Source organism: Apiospora aurea (assembly GCF_038362705.1).
Source record: "Apiospora aurea strain CBS 24483 chromosome Unknown utg000004l_segment0_segment0, whole genome shotgun sequence".
In the NCBI taxonomy this organism is placed as follows: domain Eukaryota; kingdom Fungi; phylum Ascomycota; class Sordariomycetes; order Amphisphaeriales; family Apiosporaceae; genus Apiospora; species Apiospora aurea.
The window spans coordinates 4,910,336-4,923,048 of NW_027117391.1; the positions used below are offsets into that span (position 1 = coordinate 4,910,336).

General features: G+C 52.3%; 6 protein-coding genes across 6 annotated transcripts; 4 read left to right on the forward strand and 2 right to left on the reverse strand.

The window, feature by feature from the left end:
- Nucleotides 1-463: 463 nt before the first annotated feature.
- On the forward strand, nucleotides 464-1,777 carry PG986_006277 (uncharacterized protein; the record flags this gene model as incomplete). The annotated part of the gene is made up of 4 exons (XM_066842499.1): nucleotides 464-500; nucleotides 600-713; nucleotides 837-1,066; nucleotides 1,355-1,777. The coding sequence occupies 4 exons, from the start codon at nucleotides 464-466 to the stop codon at nucleotides 1,775-1,777; spliced, it is 804 nt and encodes a 267-aa protein (XP_066702361.1).
- Nucleotides 1,778-3,968: 2,191 nt separating this feature from the next.
- PG986_006278 (uncharacterized protein) lies at nucleotides 3,969-5,423 on the reverse strand (the record flags this gene model as incomplete). The annotated part of the gene is made up of 1 exon (XM_066842500.1): nucleotides 3,969-5,423. The coding sequence occupies one exon, from the start codon at nucleotides 5,421-5,423 to the stop codon at nucleotides 3,969-3,971; it is 1,455 nt and encodes a 484-aa protein (XP_066702362.1).
- A 681-nt stretch (nucleotides 5,424-6,104) lies between these two features.
- Nucleotides 6,105-7,016, forward strand: PG986_006279 (uncharacterized protein; the record flags this gene model as incomplete). Its single annotated transcript, XM_066842501.1, has 1 exon — nucleotides 6,105-7,016. The coding sequence occupies one exon, from the start codon at nucleotides 6,105-6,107 to the stop codon at nucleotides 7,014-7,016; it is 912 nt and encodes a 303-aa protein (XP_066702363.1).
- Nucleotides 7,017-7,412: 396 nt separating this feature from the next.
- Nucleotides 7,413-8,549, forward strand: PG986_006280 (uncharacterized protein; the record flags this gene model as incomplete). Its single annotated transcript, XM_066842502.1, has 6 exons — nucleotides 7,413-7,442; nucleotides 7,501-7,587; nucleotides 7,644-7,799; nucleotides 7,867-8,252; nucleotides 8,306-8,400; nucleotides 8,479-8,549. The coding sequence occupies 6 exons, from the start codon at nucleotides 7,413-7,415 to the stop codon at nucleotides 8,547-8,549; spliced, it is 825 nt and encodes a 274-aa protein (XP_066702364.1).
- A 356-nt stretch (nucleotides 8,550-8,905) lies between these two features.
- PG986_006281 (uncharacterized protein) lies at nucleotides 8,906-9,319 on the forward strand (the record flags this gene model as incomplete). Its single annotated transcript, XM_066842503.1, has 1 exon — nucleotides 8,906-9,319. The coding sequence occupies one exon, from the start codon at nucleotides 8,906-8,908 to the stop codon at nucleotides 9,317-9,319; it is 414 nt and encodes a 137-aa protein (XP_066702365.1).
- A 1,054-nt stretch (nucleotides 9,320-10,373) lies between these two features.
- Nucleotides 10,374-11,594, reverse strand: PG986_006282 (uncharacterized protein; the record flags this gene model as incomplete). The annotated part of the gene is made up of 4 exons (XM_066842504.1): nucleotides 10,374-10,383; nucleotides 10,478-11,276; nucleotides 11,362-11,484; nucleotides 11,540-11,594. The coding sequence occupies 4 exons, from the start codon at nucleotides 11,592-11,594 to the stop codon at nucleotides 10,374-10,376; spliced, it is 987 nt and encodes a 328-aa protein (XP_066702366.1).
- Between the last annotated feature and the right edge of the window lie 1,119 nt (nucleotides 11,595-12,713).

Here is a 12,713-nt window from a genome sequence, read left to right on the forward strand (position 1 = left end):
GTTTGTCATTGAAGTGACAGAAGTGTAGAAAGAGTCGGTCTGGCTGGGCACGATACTATTGCTTGTTCCCACCACTGACTGGCTCGAGCTGCTCAAATCGTCGGCGGAAGGAGTCGCCGTATCACTGATCGGCAGCTCGCTACTGGTAGAAGTGGTGGGCAGAATAGTGGCACCGCTAGAGCTGGAATTTGGGCTTGTCTCAGATGCCCGACTAGATGTGCCTTCTCCTGCAGGCTGGCTTGAAGAGCTCGAATCTTCAACAGAAGAAGTGGTCGCATCAGTGACTGACAGCTCGCTGCTTGTAGAAGCGATAGACTGGGTAATGGTTTCGCTGGAGCTGGAACTGGGGTTTGTCTCAGATATCTGAGCAGATGTGCTCGAACTACTGGTCGATGAAATAACAGAGTCTGTAGTCGATGTTTCACTCTCTGATAGCAACGTGCTGCTAGATATTGAGGTGGTTATGGACTGTACAGAGAGATCGGAACTCGAGCTGGACTGTGTGCTGGGTCCGCTACTTGACAGAGTGTCCGTGACGGATGGATCAGAAACCGTAGCTGAGCTGACTGTTATTGTGTTCGATTGACTCGTGGTCTCAGATGCTACCGAGGATGTGGTCGCGGCTGCGAGCGATGTACCTGAGAGCGTGTTTGATAGCTCCGTACTGGCGCTAGAATACGTCTCGCTGGAAGATACAGAGGTAGTTGTGGACTGTACGGAGACATCTGAACTCGGCTGTATGCTGAATCCGCTGGATGATATAGAACCCGTAACCGTTGAATCGGATACCGTAGCTGGGCTGTCAGTTGCAACGCTTGATTGACTCGTGATTTCAGATCCCCCTGAGCTTGTGGTCGAGGTCGTGAGTGATTCTGTTGTCAATGTGGTCGACGCCTCGGCACTAGCGCTCGAATACGTCTTAGTCGAAGATTCTGCGTTATTGGATTCCATGGACGATGAAGGAGAGACGGTGGACGAGCTTGTATCGCCAGCAGAAGATGCGGATTCCTGGGTGCTCTCTAAGAACGAGCCAGTACTAGACTTCGTTATGGCCGACACTGTTGAGGTTTGCTCAGTACTAGGACTGCTTTCACTGCTAGTTGAGGCCCCTGTGTCGAGGCTCGTAGTTGGAAACGAAAGGATGCCACTGGATTCGGTACTATCCGTAGTTGACATTGGTCCAATGCTCGATGAAAGGCTGCTCTCTGTGCTGGTGATGGTCACAGAGAAGTCCTGTGTGGACGAAGTGGTGCTTGAAGTTGAGAAGCTGTCGCTGCTATCTTGACTTGTAAGTGACTCTGTAGAAGCGCCCGATGAAGTCTCAGAGTCAGAACTTTGATCGGATGCTGTTGAGGTACTCGATGACATCGACGAGGTAATGATCGTCCCCACAAGACTATCACTAGAACTGTTGGTGTCAACACTGGAGCTTGAAGAGGACTTTCTGCCGGGTGTTGATGTAGAGCTGCCAGATGTCACATTCGGAACACTATCTGTTGAAGTTGACGATGTCCCAGAGCCAGAGCTCGGAACGAAGGTGGAGGTACTGAATTCCACCGATAAGGTAGTGATCGTTCCCACAAAACCACTACTGGAAGCTTTAGTGTTAATGCAGGAGCTTGAAGAGGACTCAATATCAAGCGTTGATGTAGAGCTGCCAGATATCGTAGTCGGCACACCATCTGCCGACGAAGTTGAAGTTCCTGGAAATACAGGACTTGATACGTCGCTTGTTATCTCGGCGGTAGAAGAAACAGTAGATGCCGAACTGGTCTGAGTATATGTGCTTGTGGAAAACGACGAATCTGATGAGGTTGACTGGACAGTGCTCGAGCCAACCACACTACTGGTCGTGCCGTCAAATCCACTTATTGCCCCTATCGTGCTACTGCTCCTTTGGGTGGATTGGTATACGCTTGATGTACTTGTACCATCGCTCGAGGTCGACTCTACCGAGGAAGAGTCACCTGGCCCTGAGGATGATTTCGACAGTGATGTCGGCGTTTGAGTCGGAACAACGGTGATTGATGGAAGACTGAGCGAAGTGATGGTGTCTGTGCTGCTGGTCTCACTGAGCACAGGAGACGTAACTTGGTCTGTAGAAGATAAAAGGGTTGATACCATGCTAATTGACGCCGACTGGGAAGTATCCGATACACTTGTGGTAGCTGTATAGTTCTGATCTGTATTTGTGGGCTCGCCGGCCTCCGTAGATGAGCTGGAAGCCTCCAGTATGGTATTCGAGGTTTCGGACTGCTGGTCTTGAGAAGTTGAGGAGCTGGTGTCGGTTTGGCTGGTCGTAGAGATGACGGAGGTTGCAGAATTGAAGCCAGAGCTGCTAGAGACAGAACCGGAAGAAGTGGCTGTTGTATCTTGTTGCCCCTCTGAAGATGTGGTAAGGGGCAAGTCAGAAATGGACATGCTGCTGGTGCTTGTTGAATCAGTGATGTCCGACGCATCGCCACTGGACTGACTAGATATTGCTGAACTGGTAGTCCCCGTTCTTGTAGCAGTAGCAGTGTCTATAGTGGCTTCTTGAGATGGCGACATGTTCGGCTGACCCATCGATGTCGAGCTATCTGAAAAGGAAATAGATGATAACCGAGATGTATCAGTGGTAGTATATGATAGCCAGGAGCCTGACCCGTCTGTTCCAGTTGTGGTTTGACTTGCAGCAATAGTGTTTGGACTCGCTGAATCAGATGTGGGATCGCTGGGAAGGTCGCTTGTGGGCTGAGTGCTTGTAGTTGCTTCCACCGATGTTCCCGTTGACGAATCCGCAGTAAAATTGCTCAGTTCAGCACTGCTCGTACTCTGTATTTCAACCGGCGACGACGCAGTTGTTGATGTTGTTACTGTTGGAAAGCCACTTGAACTACTAACACTGCTCATCCCAGTGTTACCAATCGCAGTTGTGGAGGAAGTAGCCGTAGCCCCCGAGGAGTCCGAGCCGCTGAGTGCTTCCGATTGGGACTCAGTAATTTGAGTGGGGGGTGTTGTTGCCTCTGCTGAAGTGGTCACAGGGGAAGCTGTTGCTCCTGGGTATGAACCACTGGACTCAGCAATTCTCGGTGATGATGTCGGATCGTTTGCAGTCTGGTCCGTTGCTGTATTAGTGCTTGGACCAAGGCTCGTATCTGACTTGGATGTAGCCTCCGAGGTAGGTGGACTGGATGTCATACGGGATATAGACGTCGCAGATGAGGCGCTCGTCGGATCTGTGGAGCCTAGTACTGAACTGTTGTCATCTGAAAATGTCCTACTTGTGACTGTATCTAGGAAAACTGTCAGTATGTGGTACTCCCTGTCGACATGGCTGTGCTTACCTTCTCCAGAGTTAGATTGCTGAGTAGCAACGCTCAGCGTACTCGATGCTTCCAGGTTGGATGATTCAGAGGAAGTGATACTGCCTTGCCCAGAACTTGCTGGCGTAACGCTTTGGGCGCTGCTTTGCATCGTGTAGGAGGTTACTGTCGACGCAAAAGTGCCAGATATATCCATACTACCCGAGGTTGGCGCGGCAGAAGCACCAGTAGTACCAGCGTCTGTTGAAGTATCACTGTTACTTTCCTGGGTTCTGTAGCTTGTGATGGGTGCACCCGTGGAACTAGATGAAGGTACCGCTTCGGATCCTGTCTGATTTGTAATTTGACTGGTAGCCTCTGCCGAGGACGTAAGATCAGTTACTGTCATAGAACCCCTACCCAAGCTAGATCCAGTAGTGCTCTCCGCTCCCGCTGTGGTTGAAGTACTGCCAGTGGGCGACCCTGGAGAGGACCGTATGGGTGTGCTCGTGTCAGCCTGACTTGTGCCGGAGAATATTTGTGTTTCGTCTGTTTTCGAAACAACACTCGGTGTTACGTTACCATTTTCTTGAGAAGGGTCGGTAGTTGACGTCGCGGAGCTGCTGGAATCACCAACGTTTACCCACTGGCACTGGCTCGCTGCATGTCGATTAGATATGGTTATCACCTAGTACTGGGAGATACGGTACCTCTGTAGACCACCAGGGCCACCGGTGAACATCCCTCAGGGCCTCCAGCGCTAGTAAACACTGCATATACAGGTCCATCGTTTCCCACCTGACAAAATGTCGCCCGGCCGTCGTAGAATGCGTCATTGGTCCACTGAAGCGTATCGTTGACGACGGTGAATTCTGTTGTGATGGACCCGTCCGGGTAATTCAGGATGTTGATGTAGTCGACCCCGGGGTCTACGGATATAGGCCGTCCCCGTCTCTGGAGCTGCCCGTTCCACTGGCGGAAACGGACTGCGTCGAAGCAGCTACCCGTGTTGGGGTTCTGACTGTTTCCCACAAAGCCGTCCTCTGAGTCACGTTTCCTCAGCTGAATCTTTGGACGCAGTCGAGTGGTCGTTTGGACCGCCGGGCCGGGGGTCGCTGTGGCTTCTATGCTGAGAATGATGGTAGAAGGAACCGGGATCGATGGAATTTGAGTAGTAACGGGCGCTGACTGGACGGACGCGGCTCCAGTGGCTGTGCTAGACGTAAGTATGGATTCACTCGTGCCTTTGGAGATTGTATTCGATTCTGATGTTTTTGTCGCCGCAGGAACCGGCGTTCCGGAAGACTTTGTTGTTGGACCTTCCTGTGATGTGGAGTCATCACCAGACGAAATCGTTCCACTTGATGATTTCGATGTCGATGGGTAAGGGGCCGTGGGCTCTGCTGTCACTGATTTGGTTATCGAAGTTCCCGACTCCGCGTCACCAGGACGTTCTGAAGTTCTCGGCGTGGTGTTTTGCGAAATAACTGTACTACTATCATGTCCCATGTTGGCGGATACAGCAATCGACGTGCTACCTGTCTGAGCCGGGATCGTGGTCTTAGCTCCCGCAGAAGTCTCGGAGGCTGGAGTGTAGGGACTGAGACTAGCATCGGATGGAGGGTACGCCGAGTCTGGGCTACTCGGACCGCCGCCGTCGTGACTAGTGTCGACTGTACGGTTAAAGGGGGTTGTTGACGAAACCTGCGATTCGGATGGTAATATATCGGACGCGTCGTCTGTGCTTACAACCGGAATATTCTTAGAAGTTGCCACGGTTGAGAGCCCGCGACTGTCGCTCGTCCCCCCGCCCGGTGTCTCAGGGCTTCCTACTGGCGAACTGCCTTGGCCAACCTGGCCACGGGTCTGAGTCGGAAGCGGAGTCTGTGTTGGCCGCGGGAGGGAATCGGATAGGTAGGGCGACGATGATGGCGGTTGGGGTGTTGCATCGTCTTGGCTGTCAGTCGAATAGGCCGCGATCGTCACAATAATAGTGGTAATGTACGTATAGCAGATGGACCCAGCGCCCAAGCTCGCTTCATAATGTGCGAAGTGGGCTTCGAGCATTCGCTTTTCGCACCTAGCCGGGTTGAACTTCGACACAGCGAGGAACGAGTACATCAACATATGTTTCCACATTGTGGTTTCCCTCGGAGGGAAGACAAGATCCAACCCCAGGGCCCCGGGGCATAAAAGGGCCGTGAAGCCGGCAGAACCGCATCATGCATGAAGGCTTCGCGTCTTGCTGGCATCCAGGTACGAGACCTCCAAGTCACACATATAGCCATCTATTGCTGGACGGCGACGTGACATCGAGCCAACTTTTTGTTTACTACGCCACGTGGTGCTCGCGAATGCCATCATTCTCGTAGGTCTAGAGCTAGTCGCTTAGACGGCACAAGAACAGACCCCAAGCCACGATGTCTCAGATCGCCTGGTTTATGTGGGCGGGACGCGATCGTCTGGCCAACACGCCCACTGTCCGGATCGGTTGGCGGGAAATATGGTTCCAGCCAGTACATTCCAGCGACCGTAGGAGGGCGACCAGCCGTGATTTGGCGCGGAGCCATCGCCTGCGCATAGAGGGGACGTTCACGCGTCATCCCCCCTTTCGGCAGAACTGAGACAGACACGCTTCCGTCCTCAAGCCATGCCAAGTATGTAGCAGACACAAAGGTGCGAGAAAGATAGAATGCAGATAGATTGAATGAGTCTTGGCGACAACATTTATGTATTCCAATGGTCGCGTCTCATTTCAATTAGCTGAGATTGTTTCAATGCAACCTTGGTTAGTTGCGGCCCCTTTTTACCCATTCCGCCATGCGGCTTTCACTATTGATCCAGGCAGCGATATCGTGCCGATTCATTGGCGCAGTTGATGGCCAGGTTGTATCCTACATCACATCCATGGTGACAACATGCCTGGATATCATACCGGCCGAAACCCCCGGAGCTGCGAGTCCTGGGGGCAATCCTACAGCGAGCGATCCTCAGTCGAGCAATCCACAGGCGGGCAGTCCTCAGGCGGGCAGTCCTCAGGCGGACCCGGGAAATGTATCGTATAGCATGCCTGCTTGCGCCGTATGTGGCTGCAGCACATGTACTGTTACCAGCACATTCACGACCAGCTACTCAGCTTTCTGTCCTACTGGCATCAGCGACCAAACTTACACGATCACTGAGACCTACGTGGGCATGTCATCACTACCGGTCTTTGCGACACCAACAGCTGTGCCATATGGATTTACAGTCGAAATGGCAACTTGCACAAAGTGCGGCGCACAGCCACTCACAGTGGCAATCACTTTCCCGTCCGGAGGTAGCCCCTTCGTCCCGGCAGCGACAACAATGGCAAACGGTGGCCAACTACCAATGCAAACCAGTGCCCCTGGTGCTGTTATCACTCCCGCCGTTCCCAATGCTTCATCCTACTCATCCTACTCAACGAGGCCGACAGGGGCGCCTCAGAACCCTACTCTTCCGGCTTTTAATACGACGATAACGGCAAACATCACCTTGAACGTGGTGCCTACTCCTGGCCAGAGTTACTCCCTGTCGACGTTCTTTTCGAGTTATGGAAGCGCGCAGGAGCCACCAGCCACGCTCACACCTACCATTTTCACCGACCAGGCTTCTTCTGGATATATACCGATGGCTTTTATACGAATTATGATGGCATTAACAGCAACGGCCGTGGTGGGTACCACACTCGGCGTGTTCGTCGATATTTGACGGAAAGGGGCACTATTAAAATCACGGCGATCCTGAATATCCCGCAGATTTTATATATAATTCATTGGCAATGGGATGTTTAGTAAAGGGCAGCTGAGACCAGTGAAGGCAGTGGTTACAGGGAACACACTATTGGAACATGAGATTTTGAAGTTATCACAGGTTTCTACTAGGAAGAAGCTGCGACTGCAATAGCTTGTCCCTCCGCAATACTCCAGTGAAATAGGAGGATGTCCTTTACGTCATAATGATTAGTCAGCCAATGACGTTACAGCTACATAGATGGTCCCAGGCAATTCCCAAAAAATTGTGCCAATCTATCCATGTTTCAACACTCGTAAGAAGGATTTTACCCAGTTACTGTGCCACCAAATCTCGAATCAATTTATTGTCATCATGGCTTTGAACAGCAAGGTTGTCCTGCTAGTAAGAAGCCTCGCCTTGTGCCCTATGGCATACAGAGTATTGACGTAATCGGGATAAGACAGGTGCTTCCATGGGCATCGGCGAAGCTATTGCACACGCCCTAGCCACAGAAGGGGCCAGGCTCATACTTATCTCTCGATCCAAAGTAAGCCCCCTCCCCCCTGAAATATTCTGCTCCGACTCAAGCTGACAGCTCCACAGGACAAGCTGGAGAAGTTGATCCAGACCCTGTCAGATAAGTACCCAGGCTTTAAAGGCTCCTTCTACGTTACAGATGTCACCGACCACAAAGCAGTCGAAACGAGCGTATCAAAGGCAGTGCAAGAAGCGGGACACATCGATATCCTAATCAACAACGTAAGGACCTTCCGGCGCGTGGCCTTACCCAATCCGAGGGGCTGAACTAGCTAACAACCCGATATAGGCCGGACTCGCCCTAGGCGCGCCCGCGAGGTTCCCCGAGCTCAGCATCTCCGACATCGTGACGATGAACAACACCAACGTCAACGGGTACATGTTCATGACGCACGCGGTGCTGAACCAAGCCATGCTCCCCCGCGACGGCGGCGTCGGGACCATCCTCAACATCACCTCGACGACCGCGCTCGAGGCGCCGCCGTTCCCGGGCGAGGCCGTCTACCACGCCAACAAGGCCCTGCAGGAGGCCTTCACCAACGCACTCCGCAACGAGCTGAGCGGGACCAACATCCGGGTGCTTGCGCTCCGGCCGGGCGTGGTGGCGACGCACTTTCACGAGCAGCGCGTCGGGTTTGATAAGGGGATGTATGATGAGTTTATGGAAGGGTTTCAGTAAGTTATTGTTGCCTCATGCCCGTTTGATGAGTGAGTATTCATGCAATTAGGCCGCTATTATCCGAGGATGTGGCAAGCGCGGCAGTTTTCATGCTCAGCCAACCACTAAACCGATCCATCAAAGCACTCGACGTGGTTCCCTCAGGTGTGTACTTGCTTTTACTTTTTTATGTCTCCTTTTTTCAGTCTGCAGTCACCCTAAGGTAAACAAAAAAGGACAAAGCTGACATGTGCAAAGCACAACGATCACTCAACGTATTCGATCGGAAGTGGAGTGAGCGAAACCCACAGTAAGGCATCTAGACCTCAAAGAATGAATCATTATATCGGAGACTATGGAGAGATATAATGCCCAAGATAGAAGGGCAACTTCGGGGGATTTTTAGTAGTCTGGGGGGCGGGCAAATCTTTTCATGCAATAATAATTATGGGTTCCTAGCCCCTTAGGACCTATGGGATCACGACACATCAAATCAGGCACTAACTGGAATGAGATCACTACATCAGACTTCAAAAACAGGCAGCACTCGAATTTGAATCTTTCTTGCTCATTAAGAAGTGTTTGCGGGGCCCATCATTAGACTTGAGTGACTTCGATGCTTACCAGCTCTTTCTATTCCTCTCCCTAAATTAGACAGGTGAAGACAGCTATGGCGCAACAACAGTATGAAGATGAAGATTCCGGGATATTCATGTCTCCGGACTCGACGACAAAGCGCAGGACCTTCTCAGATAACAGCCACGACGAACATGAAGAAGCCGCAGCAGTAAGGAGGCGACTCTTCGAGACCCAGCAGCAACGCGACAACCGGATGCAGCAAGCTCTCACAGCGGCAAGGAAGCGGATGGAATCAGGCCGGACTGCTCTAGAGCAGATGATGCAGGAAGAAACAGCGCGAAAACAGAAGATGGAAAGCCTAGAGGCTGAGTCGGAAAGGCTGAGGGGCATGGTGTTGCAGCGCGATATGGCCATCGCCATGCTGACCCAGACTGTCTGTCACCAAGGAGCGCGAGAGATTCAGGAACGAGCTGACTTTCCTTCAACAAAATTCCACAACTACTGATATGGATGCCGGGACGGAAGCGGCAGAAACTGAAACGCTCTATGTGGATGAGAGTCTCCGAGTTGTTTCTCGCAAACGCAAGAGAGGGCTGCCTACGCCACCCATCAGTGACATTACAGGTACGATACAGGATCAGGAGCCGGTTGCTTGAGGTGGTGTGCTAATGAAGGCAAGCTGCTGTGACCGACAACGATGACGACAACGGAATAAACACGCCCGATTTCAGTTACGGATCAGAAGATGACGGTCCGGTTGTTCCGAGCAGCCCAATAATAGGGAGAGCCACCGCTGCCGCCTGCTCAACCACCCAAGTCCACCAAAGGCTCGGCGTAGCGTCTGAAAACAACGGCACGTCAAGAGACGTCACGAATTCTTCCGGTGGTCGGATACGGGGCAACTCGAAACGGACCCAAGCCAAACCCGCACCGATAGCACGCGTTTATAACCTGCGGCCGAGGAAGCCTATAAACTACAAGGTCTGAGGGGCAATGCGAGATGAGAAATGCAACATGAAAGCGATTATGAGAGATGATATGTATTATATAAAGGTTGGACAGCGGCGTTTTATTTCTGATCTACCAGAGCTCTTGCCACAATATAGATCGCCAAAGGATACCCAAAGACAAACTACTAATACTGAGTTTTGCGTTTCTGGCAGATTGAATTATCATCCCATTGTGGTTGAAAAGGAGGCATATATAACAAGTGGCTCTATTGTTGTTCTAACTATGAAAAAGAAATTGTGTATGTGAAAAGAGCGCCGTCTATATTTCCTCCGTCTATTAATCGATGAGTACCGTTTTCCATGCTGAATGCTGTGACATGTGGTGTTGTCACAATGCAACAATGTCTCTTATGTGTAACCAGTTTCTAGCATATAATCCCTGATCCAGCTTTTGTCACATGCCTTAGTAGGTGTTGTACATGGGGCCAATAGGGGCCGACATGGCTTGTTTTATCACCGCAATCAGTCTGTCTCGCGACAGATGACCCATCTGGTCGATGTCTACGGGACATAAAACAAAGGTACTGAGCAGGTTGCCCAGTCCCGTCATCAAACGCGGCTGTTGAACGCAGGTCTAAGTTAGCCCAGTCTCCCTTATTCACCAAACCCCGGCATCTCAAACCGAAGTTCCACCACGGCAAGTTTGTACATACCGCCATGAACAGAAAAGCCATCTCAAACGACCCCCACGTAATCCCCCCGAGCGCCCCCCCTCGGGCCCCAGAAACCGCGCCAACACGTCTAGTGCCGCGCCTTCGAGCCCGCGCCAGTCGGCGTTCTGCACCAGCCCGTCGGCGTCGAGCCCGAACGGCGGGCTCTCGCAGTACAGCAGCAGCTTGAGCAGGGACTGGAACTGGTCGCGGTGCACGAACCCGGCCACGTCGGCGGAGCGGGACGAGGGCAGCTCGTGCGCGGGCACCGGGGCCGGGCCGAACTGGACGAGGGCGGGGTCCCCGGACGAGTACCGGTGGTTGCAGTTGAGGAGGAGCTGGTGGGCTTGCAGGAGGTGCTCGTCGTCGGCCACGGTGCGCGGCAGGTTGTCGTCGGCGGCGGCGTACGCGGAAGACGACAACGAAGACGAGGCCCGTCGGGTATTGCTGCTGCCGCCGCTGCGGCTACTGCTGCTGCCGCCGCTGCTCTCGGTGGTGCTGGAGGTGCGCATGCTCTGGAAGAGAAGCACGCAGAGGCTTCGGGCCTGCGTCTCGAAGAGCTCGTAGACGAGCCCGGTGACGCCGATGGGGTTGACCGACTCGTCGTATCTCTGCAACAGGATCGCGATGGCGACGCTCAGGTTCTCGAAGGTCAGGCCTTGGGCGGGGCGGTTGAGGTACGGGTACGACCCGAGACGGAGGAGGCAGCGATGGAGGAGCAGGCTGGCCATGTAGAGGTCGGTTTTCAGCTGCTCCGGCAAAGTGAGGGCGAGAAACTCGACCAGATCCGATGCTGTCCAGCCTTGAGTTTCCACAAGATGTGATGATTAGATGTATTTGAACTTAGGTATGGATTGCGATATCAGGGGGGGTTGAATACTACTTACAAGCTAGACCCTCTCGAGTAATCTCTGTGCCGAATTTTTCTGTTATGGTATGGAGCCACATCTGCTCTTCGGGCAGGAGACAAGCACCCATATAAAGCTCCCTGAAACGTTGCTCAAATTGTGCTATACAAGATGAGCAATAGAGGCACATGGGAGATGCAATGCTAGGTTAACGTACCAAGTGTCCGCACTTGTGGCCATTGCCTGGTGGCATATCCTCTCGAGGACGGCATGTTTGATGTCGTTGTTGGCACCGGCCTTTCTGGTCAAAGACAGTGGGAGTGTTTCGGTTTAAAATGCCGTTGCTTGGCGGGTGGCTATATCGAATAGTGTCGTTGTGAGTATTTCCATCGCTTGGGTTCGATGAATAGTTGTATTAATATTCAGTATCCGACTCCCGTGTAACGATGGTATGATCAAGCTTGAGGGTTGCATGCGGGCTTATCGCTCTGTCCTATTCTCGTCACGAGAATCTTCAAATAGGTTTCGCATACTATTCTTGTCGGGTATAGCGGCCTTCTGGTAGGCACTTCCCAAATGACGCAAGTCCAGGCCAGGAAGCAGAGACGCGTGTCACAGCCATCGAGCATGATATCCGACCTCGGCTCATTCTGGGGGCTACCGAAATCGGACGGTGCGTATTATTCCAGAAGCACAGGTCCGTTAGGTCTCAGAGGCTAAGGGAGGTGAAGCCGAAGTAGGACGCATTGGTATATCGTCCGAAAGAAGTGGTGTTGTGTATTCACTGCTCGTAAGGGAACCGGTGGAAGGTATTTAGCCTCCAAAAATATGCAATCGATTACGCTATTACAGGACAACTACCCCAGAGCCGGGCACGTTGCGCCGGACGAGGTACACTCTCTATAATGCATGGTGAATGGGGTTTCAGACAGACATTAGAGCTTGCTTACGTGCGCATAGGGGCTTGTAGGAGGATGGTTCTCAAATGTGGGTAGGAAACCCTGGCACCGAGAGCGAACAAACGCAGCAGTAGGGCTACAGGAACGCCCGCGGGCTGTGTGCGTCTGGAGTCCCAAGACTGATATCTCGTTCCGCTTCTATTATTACCTACTTGTTGCGGTATGGCTATCTGGCTTTCACTTGGTTCACTAAGATCACCGAAAATACCACGTTCCCAGAGGCTGGTGCACCTAAGAATATACTCGGGCTATGCTATACTGTGCCATATGAGGACAAATGATGGCTTAGGGGCTTAGGTAATTGGTGAGAGGAAAAGGTTGATCACATGAACCAGGGCCAAGCGAGCACTTGGCCTCCCCGAGTTTTCTCGGCTACCGTACCAATGATCCTTGTGGATACTTGTGTTGTGCTACATGAAGCGGTATATCATT